Source organism: Moschus berezovskii, chromosome 25, assembly GCF_049115385.1.
Source record: "Moschus berezovskii isolate FMDL1 chromosome 25, NW_MosBer_1.0, whole genome shotgun sequence".
NCBI lineage: Eukaryota > Metazoa > Chordata > Mammalia > Artiodactyla > Moschidae > Moschus > Moschus berezovskii.
The window spans coordinates 11,917,918-11,930,132 of NC_142484.1; the positions used below are offsets into that span (position 1 = coordinate 11,917,918).

At 56.5% G+C, this 12,215-nt stretch overlaps 1 protein-coding gene across 1 annotated transcript in view; it reads left to right on the forward strand.

Moving 5' to 3' along the window:
• Positions 1-7,669, forward strand: part of VPS37C (VPS37C subunit of ESCRT-I) — a 28,533-nt gene extending 20,864 nt beyond the window's left edge. The window contains exons 2-5 of the mRNA XM_055415824.2: positions 952-1,049; positions 3,377-3,548; positions 4,215-4,297; positions 5,264-7,669. Of these exons, the coding sequence (XP_055271799.2) occupies positions 957-1,049; positions 3,377-3,548; positions 4,215-4,297; positions 5,264-5,968 (1,053 nt within the window). The 5' untranslated portion in view covers positions 952-956 and the 3' untranslated portion in view covers positions 5,969-7,669. The remainder of the gene's footprint in view (positions 1-951; positions 1,050-3,376; positions 3,549-4,214; positions 4,298-5,263) is intronic.
• Positions 7,670-12,215: the final 4,546 nt, after the last annotated feature.

Consider the following 12,215-nt stretch of genomic DNA (forward strand, 5'->3'; position numbering starts at 1 on the left):
TTTCTGTAGCATCGGGATCCTAGGAAAACTGGCAGAGCCTCTGTAGTGAAAAATCCGGGCTGTAAAACACGTGTCTGGAAATGGTGGGAACAGATGAGAACAGGGATGCTGTCAGCAGAAGGGAAGTGAGCCCTGAGTGTGTTAGTCCTTTCTCTTCTCCCTGGAACTCCGTCCTCCTGGGGCCTGGCTATGACCTCGTGTCATACAGTCATCGATCCACGTCCCCCTGGGCAGAGTGACGGGGAGAGGGCCGCAGAAACCAGCTCTTCCCTCGAAGCAGGCGTCCTGTTCGGGTCGGTCGATTTCCTTTCCTTCTGGTACCCACAGGGGCCAGTTTGGTGGCGATTTCTGGTTCTTCCCTGATGGGGACATGCATGTGACAGTTCATTTTTGTGGCACATGTGGGTTCGTTTTGTGGCACGTGGAGCTGCAGAGAATGCTTGTGGCAAACCCAAGGTGGTTGGTGTGCTAAACATGACAGGCAGGGAGGCACCCGAAGCCGGCAAAGCCCCCATGTGAAGAGTAGATGTATTTCGGGTTCAGACAGAAATAGACACCTCCTAGGGTATGTGCTGGCATCAGGGCTCACAGGCGGCCTTGGGCCAAGTTTGGTCTCCATCCCTAGCTGTCTGCCTCCCTCTTCCTGCCTTTCCTGTCTGCTTCTTGGGGGGCTTCATCTGTCATCTCCAGGAATCGTGGTTTTGCCTCTGGCTGCCCGGTTCCTCTGCATATCCTGAGGTTCATGGTTTGGGTGAAGGAGCAGCTTGTTGGCCTCCCTGGGAACAGGGAATGGGCAGGGTAGCCTGACTGTGCCCTCCCTGGGCCTCCCTGTGGACTGGCAACATCGCTGGGAAACTCCAGTTGGTCTTTAACAGATGATGAATATGGACTCAGGGGTCCCTTCCTCCTGAGCCACCCCTCTCTCACTTCACTGTCCTTCTGTGATCCCAGGAAAGATGGAAACGCTAAAAGACAAGACCCTGGAGGAGCTGGAGGAGATGCAGAACAACCCGGAGGCCATCGACCGACTGGCCCAGGACACCCCGGAGGTAGGGGAGGCTATCATGGGGCCAGAGACGGCAGATGGGACTGGGGCCCTCCTCAGGGATGCTGGCTTGTTGGGAGTTTGGGCCAGGTCTTCCCTTTTCTGTGGCCTTCACCCTGATCTGGGCCCAGCCAGAGGAGCCCCTGGGGTCTCAGTCCAGTTCCTGGGCCTTCTGGGGAGGAAGGCAGGGCAGGGCCAGGGAGTCCAGGGCCCCCAGCCACCTCTGGCTCCTGGTGTCTTCCGGAGCCCCTACCCTGTTGCTCCAGCCTGGGACTGGAGGCGTTTCTAAAAGCGCTGGTTCTGTCATACAGCCGCCTTTCGCCAGCAGCCTTGTTTGGCCCTGGGTCTCTAGGAGAGCCTTTCTGGGACTGGGATTAGGCTCATCTCCTGTTTAATCCCTTTCAATCATAACAGACACCTAATCACCTACAGCTCCTAGTCACCATCCTCACGGGAATAAGCCACCTTCTGAAAGTACAGAGCTTTACATTTTATAAAGGGCGCTCTCTGCCCTTCCCATCGCCTTGACCCTGTGACTCCCCTGCAAGGTCAAAGAAGTCAGTTGACCAGATGGGGCCGCAGAGCTGGCCATGCCCCTGGCCATGCCTTGAGTGGCCGCAGCCTATCCTCAGCTCCACACGCCGCCGCCTCCTGCCCCTGAGGGTCGGGAGACACGGACACATTTCGGCGAGGTCATTGATCGGCCTTTGGCATGTGCTTCTGTCTTTGCTGTGTCTGGCATAGATTTACTGGCTAAAACCCAGGGAAAAGGCAGTGGAGATATAAAGAGGACATGTCCACTGGGGATCTGGGGCCCCTTAAGGGGCAGCTGAGTAGGGCACTTCAGGCACCCCTCTGGGTCTGCCACATAAGAGAAGGAAAGCTTTCACGGCTGATGAAGATGAGATTGGAACCCCACAGTGCAGGCGTCCCGAGTCAGAGCCCTTGCTGAGCAGCTCCAGAGGGTGTTTGTTACAGCCAGGTGTGGGGGCAGACCTGGGAGGCTGTGGCCAGGTCCCACAATTTCTGGTAACCATGGCAGTCCTCTTTGCAGTCTGGAGCTCGAAGGGCAGGCTCCCAGCCCACCCCAGAGCACAGGATTCCGGGCCCTCCAAAACCCCCTCCTCCAGGACGCCCACGGCTTCCTGCGTCTGCTTGGGGTCGAGCCAGTCAGGCAGGGTTCGCCATGTGTGCGCCGTGGCGGAGAAGCTGCTCAGTGGTTCCTGGTGGAAGCGGGTCTTGCCGAGCTGTGCCCTGAGCCCAGCTGGGGACGCTGGTGCCCCTGGTGACGTGCTGGCGTGTAGTCCCCGCTCCCGCAGGGGTGTGGGTATGTTTCTCCACCCTCCTGTCCCTGATAAATGGACGGGGCTTCAGGTCAGAGCAGGTCTGGGAAGGGTTTCTGAGGCTGCCACCTCACAGGCTGGCGACCACGAAGGACCTCACCGAGGGGAAGAGCACCGCTCAGCCTGGGGACATGATCTCAGCCAGGCCGTGCAGGGGCTCACCTGAGGACTCCCTTCCAGTTCTCCAGGTGACCCCCTGTTAGCTCATCTGCGTAGCTTCTCTGCAGGACACACACGTGGAGGAGGCAGGGCAGGTCTGTCTGGAATCGGTGTCTCAGGCTGGCCTGGCTTTCCCGCTCCTCAGACTAAGTTTGTTTGGGGGCCTCCTTGGTTGTCCAGCCTGTGGTCTGGCCTGGGCCATGTTAGTGCACCTCAGAGGAGGTCTCCTGCCTCTGAATCCTGGGGATGAGCACTTGGTCCTTTTGGCCCCTTCCTTCCTAGGAAGCGTCTGAGTCTCCCCGCCCCCTCCCCGGAGCTCCACACATTCCACGGCGGGCTCCTTCCGCTCGTCACATGTCCCTTCAGTGCCAGCCCCCCACTTGCCTCCACCATAGAGGCTGTTGGGTTAAAGTTTTGGTGAGGCATCTGGGTCAGTGCTTTGCTCAGAGTTTGAACCCAGGTCCATCTGACTTTGGGCTTCCCAGGGGGCGCTAGTGGTAAAGAATCCGCTTGCCAATGCAGGAGACTTAAGAGACATAGGTTCGATCCCTGGGTTGGGAAGATCCCCTAGAGAAGGGCATGGCAACCCACTCCGGTATTCTGGCCTGGAAAATCCACTGCACAGAGGAGCCTGGCCAGCTACAGTCCACAGTGTTACACAGTGGGCCGTGACTGAACGACTTAGTGTGCACGTCACATGCCACTGACTCTCACTGGGGGCTGAGTGTTGCTTGGCTTCCCCTCAGTAAGCAACAGGTCCCAGGAGCCCCTGGCCCAGCCCGCCGGGAGCTGAGTGGCAGGTCTCATGGTCAGGTGTCTTGCCCTGTAGGTCCAGGATCTGCAGCTGGAGCGGGAGATGGCGCTGGCCACCAACCGCAGCCTGGCCGAACAGAACCTGGAGTTCCAGGGTCCACTGGAGATCAGCCGCTCGAACCTCTCAGACAAGTACCAGGAGCTCCGGAAGCTGGTGGAGCGGTGCCAGGAGCAGAAGGCGAAGCTGGGTAGGCGGCCAGCCCCGGGAACGTGCCCCAGGGGCGCCTCGCTTCACTCAGGGTCCCTGTTCCCCATGGGGCTGGGGGAGCTGCTGGAACCTCCTGGAAGAACAGATTCCCCCTCCCTCCCGAGGACAGGAAGGGGCCAGCAGTTACTGCGGGTCACCACGTCCCCAGCCTGGGGAAGTGCTTTAGCAGCCATCGAAGGGTAGGTGCTGTCGTTGTTCTCATGTCGTAGATGACAGGAGTGAGACTCAGAGAGACACGGGGGCTTGGCCAGGGCTCCGCGGCCACGTAGAGGCGGAGTTGGGATTTGAATCTGGAGAGCCTGGTCTGGGCTTTCTGTGTCCCAGCCTGCCATCTGAGGAGGTGAGGGGCGTCTGGTCCTCAAGGTGGAGGACCCCCTGGGCAGATTAGGCTGGGCGGGCGGAGCCTGAGGCCTCTTGCTTTCCCTGCCAGCATGGGGAGCCGGCGAGCCAGGGTCTGTTCACTGAGCTCCTGTCAGCTCAGGAAGCTGACCACAGGGAACCGACTGAAGGGGGTTTTGCTGAGACCCCAGGCAGAGGCAGGGCCCCTGGCACATAGGACTCTCCAGGACCCTTGCCGAAACCTCGGCCTCTACCACAGCATCAAGAGGCACTTTTGAAATGTCAACCTTTCTGCCCTCCCTTCCAGAGAAGTTCTCCTCAGCACTGCAGCTGGGGACCTTGTTGGACCTTCTGCAGATTGAAAGCATGAAGATTGAAGAAGAGTCCGAGGTGAGAGCGCTGTTGATACCCGGTCTTCCTTGCAGAGTCGGCCCCTGGAGCACATGAACACTGGCCGGCTGAACTCTGGCTCCATGCTCACCAGCACAGCCCACCCAGGGGCTGTTGGGCCTGGCAGCGTCTTCCACCCAGAGCCGGTCTGCTCACAGAGAGTGAAGACAGGCCAGAGGGCAGCAGAAGAGACCAGGCAGCCCCAGGAGAGGAGAGAAGCTGGGGGTCCCGCTCCTCGGGAGCAGGAGCTGTTGTCCTGAGTGCCTGCGTCGGCAGGGCGCAGGACCTGGGCTCTAGTAGATGGCAGAGGTGAACGGTCCCTCCACTTGTAGTCCCCATGGAGGCCCTTTTGGATGCAGGGAACGGGAACCCAGTCTCACTAGATGAAGTGGAAATGGATTGTGGATGGCACAGCTGTGGGGCAGCTGCAGGCCTGGTGGGGAAGGGCAGTGAGCAGGTACCCTCGAGGGCTGAAGCCGGGCCGCCAACTCCTTCCCTCTCCTGGCAGCTCTCTCTTGCTTCCCTCTGGGCCCGTCTTCACTCTCCATGGGCAGACTGGCTCTCTCCACATCTCTCTGCCCTCTGCCAGGCCCCTCAGCCCCTGGGCTGGGCTGTGCTAGTGACCAGGGAGCCAGTGTTCATCCGGTCAGTCGACACCCAATTTAGCATCTGGCATGAGCCTGGCATGATGCCGGGGTGGAGAACAGCAGTGGCCGTGACAGGTGGTCCCCACCCTCTGGGAGCTGACATCCTGGTGGGGGAGACAGGATAAATACGTGCTTATGTAATAATATATCCCCAGTGAGAAGAGCCATAGAGAGAAATTCCCAAAGCGGGGGACAAAGAAGGCAGCTCCTGCAGCCTGGCTGGGATGGGGGTGGAGGCTGCAGCTGACCTCTGACCCAGCGGTATTCAGGTGGCCTCAGTTCTGGCAGACCCGATGCCACTGGAGCTTGTGTCTTCCAGGCCATGGCTGAGAAGTTCCTGGAGGGCGAGGTGCCCCTGGACACATTCCTGGAGAATTTCTCCTCCATGAGAACACTGTCCCATCTGCGCCGGGTTCGTGTGGAGAAGCTCCAGGATGTGATGAGAAAGCCCAGGGCCTCCCTGGAGCCAGCCGGGGACTCCCCTCCTCCACGGCCGCCCCCCCCACTGCGCCCAGGCCCCCAGGCGACGCCCCCGCCAGCCGAAGACGCTCAGCCACAGCCGCCGCAGCCCGCAGTGGTCCCTCCCTACCCTTTGCCCTACAGCCCCTCTCCAGGCATGCCTGTGGGCCCCACCGCCCACGGAGCGCTCCAGCCAGCCCCCTTCCCCGTGGTGTCCCAACCCTCCTTTTCCTACAGTGGGCCTTTGGGGCCCCCGTACCCCGCAGCCCAGCCGGGAGCCCGGGTCCCTTCAGGCTACTCCTGGTCCCCACAGAGGAGCACACCACCCAGGCCGGGCTATCCCGTGGCCCCCACTGGTGCCTCTGGGCCCGGGTACCCCGTGATGGGGGGCCGGGCCCCCAGTCCTGGTTATCCTCAGCAGCCCCCCTACCTCTCAACAGGAGGAAAACCTCCATACCCCACACAGCCCCAGCCCTCAGGCCCCCTCCAGCCCCCCTACCCCCCTGGGCCCGCTCCTCCCTATGGGTTCCCCCCGCCACAGGGTCCCGCCTGGCCTGGCTATTAGGCACAGTCCTGGCCCTCGGTTCTTCCCTACTCCCACCTGTACCACAACCTTCAGCCCACCCCTTGCTGAGATTCGAGGCCAAATTGGAAGTGGAGTTGGCTCCACATGGACTTGTGTCGTGCCCGGGAGCCTGAGGGGACTCAACTGAGAGCGCACAGGCCTGGAAAGGCTGGCCAGGCAGTGTGACTGGCTTGGCCGCACCAGGTGGTCCCAGGGCCTGCGGGCCTCCCAGGGGAAGGGAGCACCTGGCTTCCGTGGCTGACTGTAGCTTTCCTGGTGCTCGCCAGGCGGGGAGTTCAGTCCTCCCCGTGGGTGCCTGGTGGAGGAGTGGGTGCCCACACCTATGGACGTCTCCTCGTGACTGCACTCACTCACGGACTCACGGACACCTGAACCCAGTGAGGAGTTATCTCAGCGAGGGGCTGGCTGGCCCCTGCTCACCCCCTTCTTCTCTGGGATTTAGCAAGTGCAACCACGGTGCCCACGCCGAGAGAGGCAGCTCTGTGTCTCTCGGTGAGTTCAAGGATGGCCCACCGCTCGCTCCATGGCAGAGTTGGATCAGGGGGAGAGAACAGAGTTAGGCAAAACAATGAGTGATTTTCACGTCACATAAAGCCATAACGGGACTCTGACAGACTGATGTCAGGTCAGCTTGTCCTGTGCGCTGCCGTTTAAACAACAGCAGCGGTGCCCATGCAAGGAGCAGGCCGAAGATTGTGGAGGCGGATCCCAGACCTTGCTGGCCCTGGTTGGAGAATCCAGGGGCTGCCCTGGACCCTCTGGCTGCAGGAGAGGGGGCAGTTCTGGTCCAGGAGACTGTGGTCACATCAGGGGCTCATTTAGGAGCAGAAGGCCGGGTTGCCTCCCCGGCCACCTCTCCTGTCCCTGCTTCTGGTTGACTTCTGTGGCTCGACCCCATCCTGTCCACTCCTTTAGTGCCTTGAATCTCATCCACGGCAGCCCCCTCCCTTCCTTTGACTCCCTCCTGTAACTCTTCATGACCTCCTAAAGCCCTCCTAAGACAGACATCAAAAGATGCCCTAACACTTCCCCTGTGGTGCTTTGTAAAACACCATCACCATCGGAGTCATTTCTTTGCATCTCTCTTATCTTCAGAATGTAAAGGGCAGGAACTGTGACTCCGAGCCACACACAGCCCCCACCACACTGGGGGCTTTCAGCATCCAGTTCAATAATAAAAATGACAGTAGACCAAAGGGGGTTGTGATGAATGAAGCATTACCTTGGTTGTTACCGGATGTGAACCAGGTCTCAAGGGCAGACTCTGGAGCTGCTATCTGTTAGGAAGTCATATGTGCCTTGAATTGTCCATTACCCGAGTACCCAGCACCTGCTGGGCCTGGGGTGCTGGGGGCCAAAGAGGAAACCCAAGCTTCTGGTGCCGGCCCCTCCTGCCCCGCCCCGCCCGGCCTGCGTGCCATCAGTGGGTGTGTGTGATGAGATGCTCAGTCAGCCCCGTCGGGCCCTGACCAGTTGTGCTTGCTTCTAATAAGTTATTTATACAGAGAGATCACTAATGGACTCTACCGGTTCGAGGACTTCTGTGCTGGACGAGCAATCGCTGGTATGTTTGTATAATTAATTGCCATAATAAACTCTGATGAGTTGCGAGTAGTGCTGTGTTAGCGTTAGTCACTCGGTCATGTCCAACTCTTTGCAACCCCATGGACTGTAGCCCACCAGGCTCTTCTGTCCATGCAGCTGCAGTGAATTTGAGAAGTGGCTGCCTGTGGGGGACATCGATTTCGTCAACTGAAAGGAAAACGCACAGCATAAGACTTGTGGATTTCAGTTTTACTTGGAGACCTTATGGCAGACTATAGCCTGAGGAGCAAACCCTCAGTACCACTGAAAAGCTGCTCCAAAGAGGTAGGGGGAGAAGCCAGTATATATATTTTGACTAGGGAATAGGTGCTGGCCAGCGCCTCTAGATGTCACCCTACGGTCGTTTACGCTTTTTTATGTGTCTCCATTTCTCCCTTTAGCAGTCTAAAACCACTGTGGGCATGCAGATCCCTGGATGGCCAGTCTTCATGTGAGGGTCCCTGGACTAGCTAGTTTTTAAAAGTAACAAGTGGATTTCCCTGTGGGACTGCTGGATATTATGAGGATTTGCCTTCACCAGTTCTGTTCATTTCTCAGTTGCCTGAGAAAGTCGTGACTAGCTGGTGAGAGCTGTGTCCCTTATCTTTGTAGCTGAAAGCCCTTGTATGGTATCTTCACTTTTGTCCTGACAAACCCCATTAAGCTGCCAATTCGATGAAAGATGTCACGTCAGCTGCCTGCCTAATCACCCCATCCAAACCTGTGTCTCTCAACTGGATGATTTTCTCAGGGTCTTTGAGCTGAGCCCTTTCTTTGTATCTTTCAACTGAGAAATCAGGTACCTTTTTATCTGCTACCAAATTGAACTCAGGATTGTCAGCCAACATGAGAGCTCTGAGACTCAGGAGAGAGTCACCCAGTATTCTGGACTAGTGAGGAGGCAGACAGGCTCAAAGGGCCCTTGGTGGTACCAGGGCTCCAGATCCTTGGAGAATACCAGGTGAAGGAGACAAGTCTGCTGTGGGTCACTTTGTGGTCACCAAAACTGTCAACTGAAAGAAAAATGCACAGTGTAAAAGCCATGGGTTTCTTTTATTGAGGGACCTTACTATAGGACTGTTACTCAGGAAACAGCCTCTCAGTAGCTCAGAGAAGCCAGTATAGATATCGTTTTGGCTTGGGAATGTATGCTGTCAGGCACATATCTTCGTTAAAAAGAAAAAATGTGACTGTTAGTTGTGATGATCAGATAGCTCAGTTAATGATTTTAATGTTTTTCTATGCACAAAAAGTAAAAGTGAAAGTTGCTCAGCCGTGTCAGACTCTTTGCAACCTCATGGACTGTACCATCCATGGAATTCTCCAGGCCAGAATACTGGGGTAGGTGTAGCCTTTCCCTTCTCCAGGGGATCTTGCCAACTCAAGGTTAAAACCCAGGTCTCATGCATTGCTGCTGCTGCTGCTAAGTCACTTCAGTCGTGTCCGACTCTGTGTGACCCCATAGACAGAAGCCCACCAGGCTCCCCCATCCCTGGGATTCTCCAGGCAAGAACACTGGAGTGGGTTGCCGTTTCCTTCTCCAATGTGTGAAATGAAAAGGGAAAGTGAAGTCGCTCAGTCGTGTCCGACCCTTAGCGATCCCACGGACTGCAGCCTACCAGGCTCCCCCGTCCATGGGGTTTTCCAGGCAAGAGTACTGGAGTGGGGTGCCATTGCCTTCTCCGCTCATGCATTGCAGGTGGATTCTTTTTTTTTTTTTAATTTAAATGTATTTATTTTAATTGGAGGCTAATTACAATATTGTATTGGTTTTGCCATACATTGACATGAGTCAGCCCTGGGTGTACATGTTCCCCATCCTGAACCCCCCTCCCACTTCCCTCCCCATTCCATCCCTCAGGGTCATCCCAGTGCACCAGCCCTGAGCGCCCTATCTCATACATCAAACCTGGACTGGCTATCTGTTTCACATATGATAATATACGTTTCAATGCTATTCCCTCAAATCATCCCACCCTTGCCCTCTCCCACAGAGTCCAAAAGACTGTTCTATACATCTGTGTCTCTTTTGCTGTCTTGTATACAGGGTTATCGTTACCATCTTTCTAAATTCCATATTTCTATGCGTTAGTATACTGTATTGGTGTTTTTCTTTCTGGCTTACTTCACTCTGTATAATAGGCTCCAGTTTCATCCACCTCATTAGAACTAATTCTAATGTATTCTTTTTGATGACTGAGTAATATTCCATTGTGTATATGTACTACAGCTTTCTTATCCATTCGTCTGCTGATGGACATCTTGCAGGGGGATTCTTTACTAGCTGAGCCACCAGGGAAGCCCAAGAATACTGGAGTGGGTAGCCTTTCCCTTCTCCAGCAGATCTTCCAGACCCAGGAATCGAACTGGGGTCTCCTGCATTGCAGGCAGATTCTTTACCAACTGAGCTAAGGTGCAAGAATCTGGGTTCATTAAAAATTTTTTTCTGGGACTTCCCTGGAAGTCCAGTGGTTAACAGTCTGCCTGCCAATGCTGGGGACACAGGTTAGATCCCGGGTCCTGGAATTAAGATCCCACGTGCCTCAGGGCAACTAAGCCCACTTACCACAACTACCGAGCCCTCACACCCTAGAGTCCAAGCTGCACAACAAGAGGCCACTGCAGTGAGAAGCATGGATACTGCAACTAAAGAGGAGCCTCCACTCGCCAAAAATAAAGAAAGCCTGCACCAGCAGTGAACAGCACGTGTGCCACAACGAAGATCCAGTGTGGCCAAAAGTGAACGGACAAGCAAAGCTACGGTTTGGAAAGAAGTATGGAGTACCTTGTCCTGTTTTTCATCCTGCATTCCTTTCAGGGTGCACTGGCTATTGACTTAATCCTTGTAGAACTGGGCAGTGTTCTTTGTTTTGCGATTTCTTCCACAGCCTTCAGGGTCATGCTCTGCTGAAAGGCCTGTTTGATTCACGTTCGCAGGGCCCCATCTTTCTGCATATCGTCTCTTGAGCCGCTGCCCTCCTCTATTCCTTCACCCCCGGGGGCTTGGCTCTTACAGTGTTTCCCTTTCCGGCTTTTGCTCTCTGGCTTTCTTTCCATCCGAGGCATTTTCACGCTGGAGCCTGCACGCTTGCGGTGTCCTGGGTACAGAGCTTGGGCGGTGCAAGGCCACAGATGCCCACTAGGTGGCGTTAGAACCTCATTGGCGCACAGGAGGGGCCTCATTACTGCCACCTGCTGGGCTGACCAAGACAGCCTGTCCTCCTGTCCAGGATCCCCAGCGGGGGTCCATGTCTTCGCATCCCATTTCTAAACGAGGATCGAGGGGCAGCAGGCTGCTAAACTGACTGTGGAGCCAAGCTGTCTTCTGCCACCACCCAGCCTTCCTCTCCAGCTCCCCCTGAGCTCAGTTCGGTCATCGTGAGTCCTGGGAGGGCATGTTCTGCCTTTCAGCCAGAAGAGCAGCTTTGGTGGAGTCAGGAGACCAGGCTTCTGGCGGACCCTTGAATCATCCCTTCTGCTTTTCCTTCCCTGCAAGGTGTCCTCATCAGGACAGGCTGCCTGTGGGTAATGCCCAGAGATGCTGTGAATCACCAGTCTTGAATACTCAACAAATCGCACCTTATATTAACCTTGGATGTGCATTACCTCATGGGTGCCTCTCAGCAGCCCTTTAGCCCCCAAGTTTAAACAAAGGGAGGAGGCTGCAGGGTGGGTGGTTCAGTGACCAGGTCACTCACCTGGGGGCGTCAGGATGAGACTTGCACCCAGCTCTGATCTGGCAGCTGAGATACCTTTGTGGTTCCAGAAGTCATCAGGCCTCCTTGAGACACCATAGTCCTGAGAAAAGCTTGGGGAACCTAAGCTGCGAACCCACCTACACTCTGGCCAGAGGGTTACTGTCCCCTCGCCCCCTCCCGAACTCTGACCTTGCCTTGCAAGTGTGTTGCAGGCTGGGAATGTCAGAGTCCCAGGGAGAACTAGGAGACCCCTGGGCTGTGTAGGAAGAAGCTGAGAATTTCACAGGGTGGAGGAGGGGGCGCAATCAAGACAGAGCTTTGGATTGGCCCAAAGTGGTGGCCAGGGGCACCCAGGGGCTGGAGAGAGGAAGCGCCACCTTCTAAGTGAGGCTGGTCACTTGGGGCAGGCGGCCCCGCTGCTCTTCATTCTGGCTCTCAGGCCCTGCCCCCTGCCCCCACCCCCGCCCTGCATCCGCCACATGAAATCACTGAGTGTCCTCTGCCAGACCGCAGTGGGCCTCTCACTGTGTGTGGGCTGCACGGGGCCAGACCCTAAGTGTCAAGTTCAGAGCTTCACAGAGATCCCTCGCTCGGTGAGGACGCTCAGCTCTGTTAGCTGCCATGAGGCCATCTGAAATGTCCTTTTAGGGTAGTCCCATTCAGCACTCCCAGACCCTAGAGGCGTGACAGGTTTGGAGCTAGACCCAGTTCTTGGTTGTTGGAGTGAGCTTTTTTTTAGGGTCCCCAGTGTCCTAGACAGAACATGAGGAGAATGTGCTAGGAGAATGAGGAGCATCCGGTTGCCCACGAGAGTCAGGTGGGTGACATGATTTAGGGGAGTGGGCTGGGGTAGGGGGGTTACACAGGTGGGTGCCACCCTCTCTGGCTGATGTAGAGGGCTGAAGGATAGGGAGTGGGGGCTGCAGTGTGGACCCAGATGGGCC